Source organism: Rattus norvegicus, chromosome 8, assembly GCF_036323735.1.
Source record: "Rattus norvegicus strain BN/NHsdMcwi chromosome 8, GRCr8, whole genome shotgun sequence".
In the NCBI taxonomy this organism is placed as follows: domain Eukaryota; kingdom Metazoa; phylum Chordata; class Mammalia; order Rodentia; family Muridae; genus Rattus; species Rattus norvegicus.
Genome location: NC_086026.1, coordinates 128,491,803 through 128,504,584, shown reverse-complemented (window position 1 = coordinate 128,504,584; position 12,782 = coordinate 128,491,803). Strand labels below are relative to the sequence as shown.

General features: G+C 46.6%; 1 protein-coding gene and 1 long non-coding RNA gene across 3 annotated transcripts in view; one reads left to right on the top strand and one right to left on the bottom strand.

Moving 5' to 3' along the window:
* Positions 1–4,864, bottom strand: part of Wdr48 (WD repeat domain 48) — a 33,210-nt gene extending 28,346 nt beyond the window's left edge. Inside the window, exon 1 of one of the 2 annotated variants that reach the window (NM_001135895.2) lies at positions 4,798–4,864. In NM_001135895.2, the coding sequence (NP_001129367.1) occupies positions 4,798–4,845 (48 nt within the window). In that variant the 5' untranslated portion in view covers positions 4,846–4,864. Of the gene's footprint in view, positions 1–4,441; positions 4,573–4,797 lie in introns of those variants that run through there. The other variant, XM_017595770.2, reaches the window with a different exon arrangement.
* LOC120094292 (atherin-like) lies at positions 4,621–10,010 on the top strand. The gene is made up of 2 exons (XR_010054309.1): positions 4,621–4,929; positions 9,186–10,010. It is a non-coding gene; the product is annotated as an atherin-like (long non-coding RNA).
* Positions 10,011–12,782: the final 2,772 nt, after the last annotated feature.

Below are 12,782 nucleotides of genomic sequence, written 5' to 3'. Positions count from 1 at the left end.
TTTTGAAGTGTTCCCCACACTCCCAAGAGAAACTCCAAAGCATTCTAACATCACAAAGGGAACACAGGGCAAACTCAGTTCTTCAAGGCTGAACACTAATTCATTTCTATCTGGGTATCTAAAAGACACCAGAATAAGAGCACCTCCAAAACCAATGACCCCCATGTTTCCTGTGTAGTCTTCTCACCTCAGCTGATGGCTACACTTCTTTCCCTAAACCCAGTCAGTCTCTTTTCTGCTCCACAAACAGGCCTCATTCCCACCTCAGGACATTTGCATCAGATCTTCTCACTGGAACGTTCTCAATCTAGATGGCTTTGTGATTGTCGCCAAAGCCTTTTCAGTCACCTCAAGCTAGGCCTTCTCCCCAGAACAGAACTTTTGCTTCTGCTTAGCAGGTGGCACAGGCCCTCAAGCCCAGCATGGCAGGCAGAGGAAGGCCAGTCAGTCTCTGTGAGTCTCAGGCAGACCGGGCTACATACTGAGTCTAGTCTCCAACCACCAGTACCACCACTTCTGCGTCTTCTACTGCTGACTATGACCAGTTTTTAACCTTTAGAGTCTATTTGCTGTTTCAAAGAATTATATAATTAGATAGCACATACCTATTGTACATACATTTCAGTTTACACTGTCGACATTTGCTTTATTGAATCCATTCATTCATTTGATTCATCTTATTCTCTTATCTTTCAAAACAAGCAACACATCAATGACACTTCTCTTGTAGGCATGTGTGTCACCGTCTAGTTGTTTCTTTACTATTTATATACATTGATTTAAGATAAAATTTACAGTGAAATACACCATAGATACTCATGACAAATCAGTTCACCCATGCAATACAAACCCTTACAAAGACAGAACATCATCATACCTTACAAAGTTCCTTTCTCTCCCAAATGTGCACATTCTATCCTCAGATAACCTAACTCAAATTTTGTCACCAAAATATCCTGTTAATAGGGACATACAGCTCCTGAACAAGGCTACTTCCAGACGGCAGGTTAGTCTAATCTAGTCCAGGAAAACCAAATATAACCATTATCCTACATCTACCCTCCTGTCCTGATCCATAAGCTATGACTTTCTGTTTGTAACTCTGTCAGATGATTCTTTTTTTTTTTTTCTTTTTTTCTTTTTTTCGGAGCTGGGGACTGAACCCAGGGCCTGGCGCTTGCTAGGCAAGTGCTCTACCACTGAGCTAAATCCCCAACCCCCTGTCAGCTGATTCTTAAACAGTATTTCAGCTCTGTGGGTAAGAAGCTTCACTTGTTCTGTTAAGCACAAGCAGGAGACAGAATTCACAGAAACCATGCAACACCAGCTGAAGCAGCACACATCTGGAACCCAAGTGCTTACATAGTATGATGGGAGGTGGGGATGGCAGAGGTCCTGGAAGCTCATGCCCTGGTGAATGACTGTCTCAAACAAGATGCAAAGTGAATATGGACAGTAGAGGTTATTCTGATCTCATGTGTGCTGTGGTATACCCATGTCTACAATCACATACATGTAGGACACACTAACTTCTTAGGATACACTACAGTTTGCCTTCTTCTAAACCAGGGATTAGCAACACGTACCTGAAGGACAAACCTGACCTAAACTTTGTTTCTGTGAACTAGTCTTGCTGGATTATTGCCAAGTAACCCACTACATGAATATATTATATTTTGTTTGACAACTACATAGAAATTTCCAAAGATGGGTATTTAATATTTTATTTCCCACAATAGCAACATTCCTACCATAAATACTCTGGAGAAGTAGAGACAGATTACAGACATATATGTGACTTTGTAGAAAATTTCTTTTAAAGACAAGTGCCTTGCTATATATATAGCCCTAGGTGACCTAGAGCGCAGTGTGTACATCAGGCCTGCCTTTGCTTCTTGAGTGCTGGCATTAAAGGAGTATGCTACCATGAAAGGTTAGAACACATTTTTATAGTAAGGAACTGTGGGCTCAAGGGGCTGCTTCTAAGTTTGGCAAAGCAAGATACAAAGTGGTAAATGCTATGGCTCTGTAGAAAGTCAGGTCAGGTAGCAAACTGGAAAAGCGCAGGCACAGCTCTCAACCCTGCCCTTAAAGGAAACTTTTATCTGGAGAGGGTCTGGTTGCTACAGCTTGGGAGGTACTATTACATCTAGTGGCAGAAGTCAGAGGATCTTAAACAACTTAAAACACACAGGGCAGGATCCTCACCTCCTGCAGGAGCACCAAGCTACTGAATGAGTAAAGACTGAGCAGGCGGAGAAGTGACACAGGACGCTCCACATCGCTGCTGTTCTTGAGAAAGTGAAGGACAACTACAACTTATAGTTTGGTACCATTTGTGGGTTCTTCTTGCAACCCGCATGCGTGCATCCCTTCTGTGCAATAGGAGATGCAATCAGTCTCGGAGGCTTCTAACTTTGCACTGTACCTAGTGGACAAATTCTGAGCGTTCTCTTTAGCAGGCTAATTTTGGCTTTTGATAGGAAATCGTGCCAATCACAATTGGCTTGCTGTTGAACAAAGGGCTCAACACCAGATTCTAGCTTCCTCCTCTGGCCAGCTATAATCCCCATAAGCCCTGGCCAATACCTGGCTATTTAAACACTTCTGTTTTGGTACCTGCTGTGACTCATTTTCTTCTCCACTTTTCTCTGTTGTGTTGTCTTAAAAATTTTTTTAAAAAGATGCTAAGGACAGAAGTCAAGGGCCTTGTGAAAGGCAGGCATGTGCTCTACACTGAGGTGTACTCCCCTAGAGCCAAAGGATAACTTGGAGCTAGTTCTCACAGGGACTCTGTGGGTCCCAGGAATCAAACTCAAGTCTTCAGGCTTGGCAGCAAACACTTTGCCCCTCCAAGTCATCTTGCCAGCCGTTGTCTTTTAAGTCTTTGCCCCCAAACTGAAAGAACTGATAATCCTTACTTTATTAAGAGCCACCGTCCTCATGTGTGGAACATGGCAAAGTTATAACTCAGTTGGACTCAGTTCATACCCCCTGGCCTGGAGGCTGGGTTATTTCAGTGCCATCAGGAATCATGCCCCTTTAAAGAAAAGTGGCATCTACTCAGGGAAAGCTAAAAGAATTTTAGATTCTTGTCACTTCACTCATCCTTAAAACATTATTTTTGAGTGTGCATGTACATGCATGTGCTTGTGCATGTGCACACGTGCAGGGGCATAAGGACACGTATGTGCACATGCATGTGGAGGCTGGAGGTTGAGCTGGTTGCGTTTCCTCATTGCTCACTCTCCTTCCACCTGGTTTTTTCACAGGACCTGGGGCTTACTGATCAGCAGGACTAGCTAGCCATCAAGCTTCAGGGACACTCAGCTTCTGCCTCCCTAGAGCTGAGATTCCAAGTGCCAACCAACATGCCAGACTTCTTTTCAAGTGAGAGGATAGAGATGTTTAAGTGGGGACAGAAATTCAGATCCTCATGTCTGTGCTACAGGCCTTTTACCAGACTGTGCCATCTCCCTAGTCCAATTTTAACATTTAACAACCATCTAGTGAGGGGCTGGAGAGATGGCTCAGCGGTTAAGAGCACTGACTGCTCCTCCAGAGGTCCTGAGTTCAAATCCCAGCAACCACATGGTGGCTCACAACCATCTGTAATGAGATTTGATGCCGTCTTCTGGTGTGCCTGAAGACAGCTACAGTGTACTTACATATAATAAATAAATCTTAAAAAAAAAAAAAAAACAACCATCTAGTGAGTCCACAGGGCCAACAAACAGAGCTCAGTAGTATAAAGAGGACACTTATCCAGAAAATGTCACATCTTTACAGCCTTATGCTGGGGTTACTCACCTTTGGCCCTCACTTCTGAACACTGAGCTCAATCTATGGAGTGTTTACTGATTGCTAAACCCTTTCAGCCTCTTCCCCTCTTTGAAGCCAGTCTATGCACTTAGTCTACGTAATGACTGAATGCATTTTCTTGAGGTGGTGTGTCTCATGTTGCCCAGATTGATTGATCTCAAACTTGGTAGGTAACTGGATGATGACCTTGGATTTCTGATTTCCCTGGCTTCCCTACACAAACACACACCAGGGCTGGAGGTACAGGCAGTACTAAGGAGGCCTGGTTTGATGTGGTGCACGAGGTTTGAACCTTGCTCAGGACTGGAAGAAAAATGCCAAATGAGCTTCACTCCCATCCCAAAAGGCAGCAAGCAAAATGTACACCAAACCAAAGTGATTTGGGGAAACCCAAAGCACCCATGGTGTGGGTAATCGAACTCATCACTGGAGATTCCGACGTTAGGGAGACTAGGACTTAAAAGGAAGACTGGAAAATGCATAGTGAGGACGGTGGAGGTCGGAGGCAAAGCCTACTGCAAAGGAAGGGAAACTGTCATTTCCTCCAGCGCAGAGCTCCCACGTGCGACCCGGCCCCGCCACGCCCCCGCAAGGCCCCTAGCTTCCCAGCCTCACCCACCCGCGGGCGCCGCGCGGCCTCCGCCGCCGGGTCGCGGCTGTTCCGGAGGAAGGCGGCCGAGAGCAGAGGCAGGTGAGCGGGCAGTAGGCCCATGGCGCCGCCGCAGGCCCGGTGCCCGACGGCGGTTCCCCGGGACGGCGGTTCCCCGCGACCGCTCGCGAGGCCCGCGCGCCCAGTCCGCCCGCCACCACCTCAGGCCGTTGGCGCCGCGGCCCCACCCCTCGCGCCGCTGCGCCCCGCCCCGCCATCCTCCGGCCGTCGAACCCCGCCGGTCGCGGCCCGAGGCGTCCGCCCGCCCGCGGGGAGCCCCGACCGGACGGCAGCGTCGCCAAGGCCGCGGAGCCGGGCCGCCATACCTGCACTTTTCTCCGCCCGGCTGTGTTCTGCCGGTGATGGGCCGCCATCTTGCATGTTGACACTCCGACGTCACTTCCGGGAGAGTCGCGGCACCGGCGGATGTCCCGTCCTATTCTTTGGTTGGGTAGAAGGTAGGTTGGGCGTAGGCTTTCCGGGCTGGTTGCGAGGGGAAACGCAGGGGGAGAAATAGCAGAGGGCGGGCGGTAACGCTAATGGAGCCGGAGCCGAAGGGCCGGTCCTGGTCGTCCTCAGTGTGACTGAACCTCAGAGCCGCCCAGCTCCTGCATGCAGAGGGAAGCACTCAAGAGAGGGGATACTCCAACCACTTAAGCCAGTGCTTAACCGCTGAACTTACTCCATATTTATAGGTTTTTAAAATAATAAAAATATTGTTGTTTCTTTAGTTATTTGAGGCATGGTCTCGCTGTGTAGTCTCGGCTGGCCTCAAACTCTGTGGAGGTCAGAGAACAACTTTTGGTAGTCAGTCCTCTTCTTCTATTATGGGGGCCTTGAGATTCTAACTTAGGCTTGGCAGTAGGCACCTTTATCCAGTGAGTCATCTCACCAGTCCTCCAGCCCCCTCAGGATCTTAGCCAGACTCTCAAGCGCTAGAATTACAGACTCGTGCCTGTAATATGGATCTTACGCTGTTAAGTGAGATAATGTTAGCATATATAGAAGACAATATATTTTAAATGATCTGTTTGGCAAAAACATGACCAAAGTAGCATAACCCCTGTGGAAACCCACTACCTTTGTAAACTAATTAAAAAATACAAAGGGGCTGAAGATGTGGCTGAGAAGTTCAGAGCACTTGCAGAGGACCTGGGTTTGGTTCTTAGCATCCACATGGGAACTCATGAACTGCTATAAAAACACCAGCCCACACGCCCCCTTCTGGCCTCCACAGGTACTGCATGAAGGCAGCACACCCACACAGGCAGGCAGAACACTTACACACGTTAAAATAGAAATCTAAAATACAGAATTTCAAACATAGATACACTGGCATGAATGGAAAATGATTGCCCCTAAAACAATACAAGCTATAGCTGTTGCTCTTGGTTGCCCACCATAACTAAGTAGTAGGACACTGTGGCTGAAGACACTGTATACTTAGGTAGCTGGACATCAAGGTGGAACTGACCTAAACACTTCTCTCTGATGACCAGCTTTCATAGTGGCCGGAGGTGCTATGCAGCCTGCTAGGGAAGAGTAAGTATTCACGATACACCAGCAGACAGCCCTGCCAGGCAAGATGTGCCCACTGCTGTAGTAGTGGCGTGACGATTATGAGGGCAACCAACTACTTTTGGGCTTGAGGGAGCTTGTCACTATAAACCTGACTCTGTAAACCTCAAGGCTCAGGGCATCATGGCCACAGGGAGGAACCTATTACTGTTGTTTCGATACACGTTATCAAACTTCTTTCTAGAAATTTAGGTGTATTTCCATAAATCCATACCGTCCTCAGCCATGCCCAGAGGTGTTTTGCATCGAGCAACATTTGATACAGAGCCTTAAGATGCAGAGAATAAGAGACTGAGCCCTAGATAGGCATCTGTATCAACCCCACCCTAAGGCTCAGGGAACTCTTTTTTTTTTTTAGATTTATTTATTTATTTATTATATATGAGGACACTGCAGCTGTCTTCAGACACACCAGAAGAGGGCACCAGATCTCATTACAGATGGTTGTGAGCCACCATGCGGCTGCTGGGATTTGAACTCAGGACCTCTGAAAGAGCAGTCAGTGCTCTTAACTACTGAGTCATCTCTCCAGCCCCTGGAACTCTTTAAAAACAAACAAACAAACAAAAAACAAACAAACAAACAAAAAAACAACAACCCCCCCCAAAAAAAACGGTAGAAAGGATGTAAGAGCTGGGGGAGGGGCAGCGCCCGTGGAATGCTGTCTTTTAGACAATGTGGCCTTTGCACCGGGAACTCGCTGCCATTGTGGTTATCTGCAGAAGACCAGTAAACATTCCAACCCTCAGCGCTGAATGAACTCTGAGTTCTGAACACTGAAAAGGAGAGGACAGCAGGGTAAGATGTATCGAGGGTTCCTAGAGGAGTTGGAGTAGGACGTAGGATTTCCTGGAGGGAGTAGGAGGGGTTCCTTAGGCTAAGAGAAGAGCTGAGTTGGGGGTGCCTATGATCAAGACGATCAAGGCATATTGTTCACACATATGAAACTGCCGAAGGGTAAACGAAAGGCACCATATTAAAATGGTCATCTGGTGCTTAACATGCTTGATGCACAATAAAAATTACTGCCTCTCAAAATGAAATTGGACTGATGATGTAGCTCAGTGGTAACTAGTTTGTATGCTCCAGGCCCAGGTTCATAATAAATAAACACGTAATAAAAGAAAAGCACAAAACCATGCAGAACCTTGGTTTAAAGTAACCAATTTCTATTAGCGATTACTGTATAATTTGGATTTTAAAAAATGGCGTGTTAGGGAGCTGGAGAGATGGCTCAGAGGTTAACAGCAGTGGCTCCTCTTCCTAGCATGCTCATGGCAGCTCACAGCTGTCTATACCTTCAGTCCCTGGGGCTCCAACACCTCTTCTGACATGCTCAGCTACTGCACATACGTGATTCACAGACATATAGGCAGGCAAAATACCTATACACATAAAATAAAAAAAGGAAAAAATGATGTGGTTTGAATGAGCAGTGTCCCCCAAAGCCTCAGGCATCTGAATACTTGGTCCTGGTTGGGAGCACTGTTAGGGGAAATGGCATGGCCTTGCCAAAGACTGTACATTACCTGTTACCATGCATCACGTGATCCCTGCCACGACAGGCTCTTAGTCCTCTGGAACCACAAGCAAAAATAACTTCTTTCAGAATAGAGAAGTCACTAACACTGGTGGGTTTTGTTATTTTTTGTTTGTTTGTTTGTTTAGAATAGCACTTCACTACCCATTTAGCCAAATAGTTTAGTATAAGCTCATCTTGGCTATCAGATTCACAGAGAAACAAAAAACTGTATAATTTCCTTATAGCACAGCCTTCTAGTAAGTAAGGTACAATGATGTATGATAGGCCATAAGGTGACTGCCACTGGAGAGTGATGTGCAGGCTGGGAGGTGGTGGCACAAGGCCTTTAATCCCAGCACTCGGGAGGCAGAGGCAGGTGGGACTCTGAGTTTGAGGCCAGCCTAGACTACAGAGTGAGTTGCAGGACAGCCAGATCTATACAGAGAAACCCTGTATCAAAAAACAAAACAAAACCAAACAAAGCAAAAGTGATATACAGTCCAAGGTTGTATAAGCAATCTCAGTAGTGGAATAAGAACCAAAAGGAGGGGGTTGGGGATTTAGCTCAGTGGTAGAGCGCTTGCCTAGGAAGGGCAAGGCCCTGGGTTCGGTCCCCAGCTCCGAAAAAAAGAACAAAAAAAAAAAAAAAAAAAAAGAACCAAAAGGAGACTTCAGAGTTTCTGAGTTTGAGTGATAAAATCTACACCCACTACAATCTGGTTTTTGACCAATATTTGTGGAAGCCTCAGCCAGCTCAGCTTCTGTACACTACATAAAAGGCACATTTGTGGTATCACTTTAATCTGATTTAACTTATTTTGTTTGTGTGTGTACGTATGAATGCATGTGTGTGTGTGTGTGCGTGTGTGTGTGTGTGTGTGTGTGTGTGTCCAAGGATGCCAGAAGAAACCACCTGTCTTACTCAGTGTTCTATTGCTGTGAAGAGACACTATGACCAAGGCAACTCTAACAGCAAGTATCTGATTGGGGCTGGCTTCAAGTTTCAGAGGTTTGGTCCCTTAACCTCATGGCAAGGAACGTGGTGGCACACCAGCAGACATGATGCTGGAGAAGGAGCTGGGAGTTTTATATCCAGATACACAGGCAGCAGGAAGAGAGAACCACTGGGCCTGGCTTGAGTTTTGGAAAACCCAGAGCTCGCTCACAGTGACACACTTCCTCCAGCAAGGCCACACCTACTATCCTTCCTAAAGATTGCCACTCCCTATGACTAAGCATTCAAATATATGAGCCTGTGGAGGCCATTTTTATTCACACTATCACAACACCCGATCTCCTAGAGGTGGAGTTACAGGCAGTTACGAGCTGCCTATCATCAGTGCTGGGAACTGAGCCCTGATCCTCTGCAAGAGCAGCAAAAGCTTTTAATCACCAAGACATCTCCCCATCCTTGCGATACATCTCATCTTTCTGATTGTTATTTTGCCCACTTGATAAATGCAGTTCCCCAGCACCGCAATCTCTATGGGCAGTTGGTTCTCCTACACAGAAAGTCTAACAAGATGCTGGAGATGTTTAGGTCAAAAATTGTATGATGTTTCATCTTGTCAGAGAGACCTGTTGTAAAGGCTCTCTTGGAAATTTCTCTTCCAGGTGAAAAGAAGTCGAAGAAGTCGAGGCGTTTAGCAGCTGTTCCTCTCTAATACGCTGAGGAAGAAAACAGCCTCTTCTACCTCTTTACGTGGGCGCATCAGTAGCGCAGAGCATTTTCAGGTCTAAAAGTGCTCAGTCCAGCTCTTCCACTGGAGGGCAGTAGAGACCCATTTACACTGCCCCTATTTGGGAAGTCGCTGGCTGGCTGTGACCCCCCTTAGAACGTTCGATAATCACTTCCCCACTGATGCAAAGTCACAATCCAGACACCTTTACAAGAAACATGTTTCCCCGTGAAAATGATAGAATCACGGTGCCAGGCTGTGTGAGAGTAAAGCACACCCTGTGTGTCTGTGAGGTCAGTGTGTCCCATAGCCGTGGATCCAAACTACCCCAGATTAACAGCGTTTGAAAAAAGACGACTACTCATCTGCCAAACTACTTGTTAATCCAGTTTCTGGTTTGTTTCGTTTCTGGGTAGCCCTGGCTCTCCAGGAACTCACCCAGGCTGGCTTCAAACTCTCATGTGCCTCCCATGTGCTGGGATTAAAGGCGTTGTACCACCACCAGCTGGCGAACAGTTTTTACCAAGCGGTTACATTTTGTTAGGATGCTCGAGGAGTCACCTAGTGATGGTTTAGAATGTATAGATGCTGTGCATCCGTTCCATGGAAATTCCACACGCTTTTATACAAGACCCTTGAATACCCCAGAATTTTGATACCCAAGACTCTTGAAACTAGTCACAATGGACACGAGGGATAACTTGATAATTTATCAGGTAACCAATATAACAGAAAACAATATAACTGTGCCACAAATGTTTCCTTTTTTGGAAGTATGTTTTTTACACAGGACTTGAATGGGCTGAGGTTTTCTGAAGTTTAGTACAAAAAAGTGTCTTGGGTATGAATTTTACCCCGCATACTTGAATGTGTCCAAGCAGGTGAAGTATAATTCTGGACCATCAAAATAGCTTAGCAGGTGATGGCACTTGCCACCAAGCCTGATGACGGGAAGTCATGTCGGAAGGAAAGGAGGGACTCATACAAGCTATCCTTTGACCTACACACTCGTGCCTCTGATCTAGAAGTCAGAAGAAAGTTTTAAAAATCTAATTAATTTTACTTTTGAGCTCCCACCTAATAAAGGATGGCGAGCTCATGCTCAATCACAGTTTGTAGACCCGTGGCTACGGCAATCATAAGCCACACATCAATCTTAGGATCGCAGTTGGAGCACTCGAAATCCCGCAGCAACAGTGTTTAGAACCCAGCGTCTCAGAAATGTGGTCCCTTGAAAGTGACAGGTCAGTGGCTTTTTCTTCCATCTGGAGTAGGGCATCGTCAGGGCTGGGAATCCCAGAGCCCATGGTCTAAGAGCACTGCCCCTCCTCAGTCTGGATTCGGTCTTAGGTGGTCGTGGTTTTCACTTCTATCAGAACCTCTCTTCTTCCACTAACTCCTTTTCTGGCCTCCAATGGGAGCTAAGTTCTTTTCTGATTCCCCACCTCACCCAACTTTCTAATGCAAAGTCTTCAGTGATTTGGGCTTTGACCGAAGTCCAGAGGAGAACCTGTCCTTAGGAGCTCCTGCCTTTTGCTCCACCTTTGTCTGAGACCAGCATGCTCTGTGAATTGACAGCCATCACAGGAAGATGAGGAAGGAAGGAAAATTACAAGCAGGACTGAGACACTCTAATGCCTCAACAAATCACCCTTCCATAGATCCTGTTCCTAGTAATCTCCCAGCAGAAACCACAGGCATTCTTTATGCCTCTAAGCACCTTCAAACTGCATTCAAAACCTGGCCCACAAGTCTGGAAATCTCTCTTTGCTAATTTGTTGTACATGAATGCCAAAGAAGCCTTTGAATGGTAAATGTGGTGGGAGGGGCAGTTTCCATGGCAACAGTCCAACGCATCCTTCCCCCCCACCCCCTGCAAACCAATTAGATCTTCATTGCAGAGCTGCTGTGAATGAGAAGGTGAGGACAGGGTTCCTGTGCAGGGAGGAGGGGCTGTAAGAGCGGAAGGTCAGAGCATCTGGAGCTACATCCTGAACCCACGGAGCAGTGCTACCTGAGCTTTGGCGGCCTCGGGTTGCTTGCCCTGGATGGCTTGGAGAAAATACCCTCATGACAAAGAAACAGTTTCTTTAATAACAAAGAATGGTCCCAAGCTAACACAGAACACGTTAAACACAATAGAAAAAACAAGCAAAGGTACAAATAGGTATCTGATAGGAGAAGAGAAGAGATGGGGGAATTTTATGGAAATGTCCGGAGTCTCATTCATAATGCAGAAAATACACGTTGAAGGGAACATCACTTTTCTCCTACAGCTTGGGAAAGACCTGAACGTTTCATTAGACACCGTGTTGAAGTGTTTTTTATACACTTGGAGTGCGAAGGTAAATCAATATAATTGCCCAGGAAAGCAACTTAGCAGTTCCTTCTCTAGCAATTCATCCTCCGGCTGTACTTACAGTTAATGTGGGAAAGGGTATTTATTGAAACTTTGTTGGAGGAAATCCTGGGGACAGGTTAAAGGACTGATTGATAGGTCCATCAAGATCCATGCAGACAGCCAGTTCTACTGCCCTGCATCCTCGGTCCCTCTGAAGGGAGTGGTATTGGATGGACTGTCTCCTGCCTCAGTTTGACCTGAGGTAGAAGTGGGATTAGTCACTCTTCTGACAGGACCTGGGCATGGTGGTGTGTGCCTTTTATCTCAGCAGTTGGTAGGAGGAAGCTGGCAGATGTCTGAGTTTTGAGAGTTTTGGGACAGGGCAACAAAGAGAGACTGGAATGCTTCACTTTGGCTCACAGTTTAAGGGATACAGTCCATCATGGTGTATAAATCAGCAATGGAAGCCTGAGGGCGCAGCTGACATACTGGGTCAGCAGGCACGCTGCAGCTGGCTTTCTCTGTCATTCAAGACCCAACCCCTCATTTGGGGGTCTACCCATCCAAATTAACCAAATCTGGGTGCTTCTTCACTAGCTCACCGGGAACAGATTGTGTGTCACAGTTTTGGAGTAAGGGTTTGGTATCCTGGCTAGTTTTACTTCAACTTGATACAAGATGGAGTCATCAGAGAAGAGGGAGACTCAGTTGAGAAAATGTGTCTTTGAGATCAGATTCTAAGGCATTTTCTTAGAGATCATTGTGGGAGGGCCCAGCCCAGCCCACTGTGGGTGGTGCTATCTGTGGGCTGGAGGTCCTCATTTCTCTAAGAAAGCAGGCTCAGCAAGCCATGGGAACCAAGCCAATAAGCAGCACCCCTCCATGGCCTCTGCATCAGCTCCTGCCTCCAGGTTCCTGCCCTGTTTGAGTTCCTATCCTGACTTCTTTCATGATGGACAACTCTGTGGAAGTTTAAATAGGTAAGCCCTTTCCTCTCCAATATGCTTTTTGTTCATGATGACTCATCACAGCAATAGAGACCCTGACTGAGACATTTGGTGAGGCTTTTCCATAGACTAAATGTGTGGGAAGTACCTGGGGAGGGAGAGAGGCAGCCTCCAACTGTGCCAAGTCTCACTGAGAGGAGCATTTGGAACCTGCAGCTGTTCCCCTTCTCCTGGAGAGGAGCAT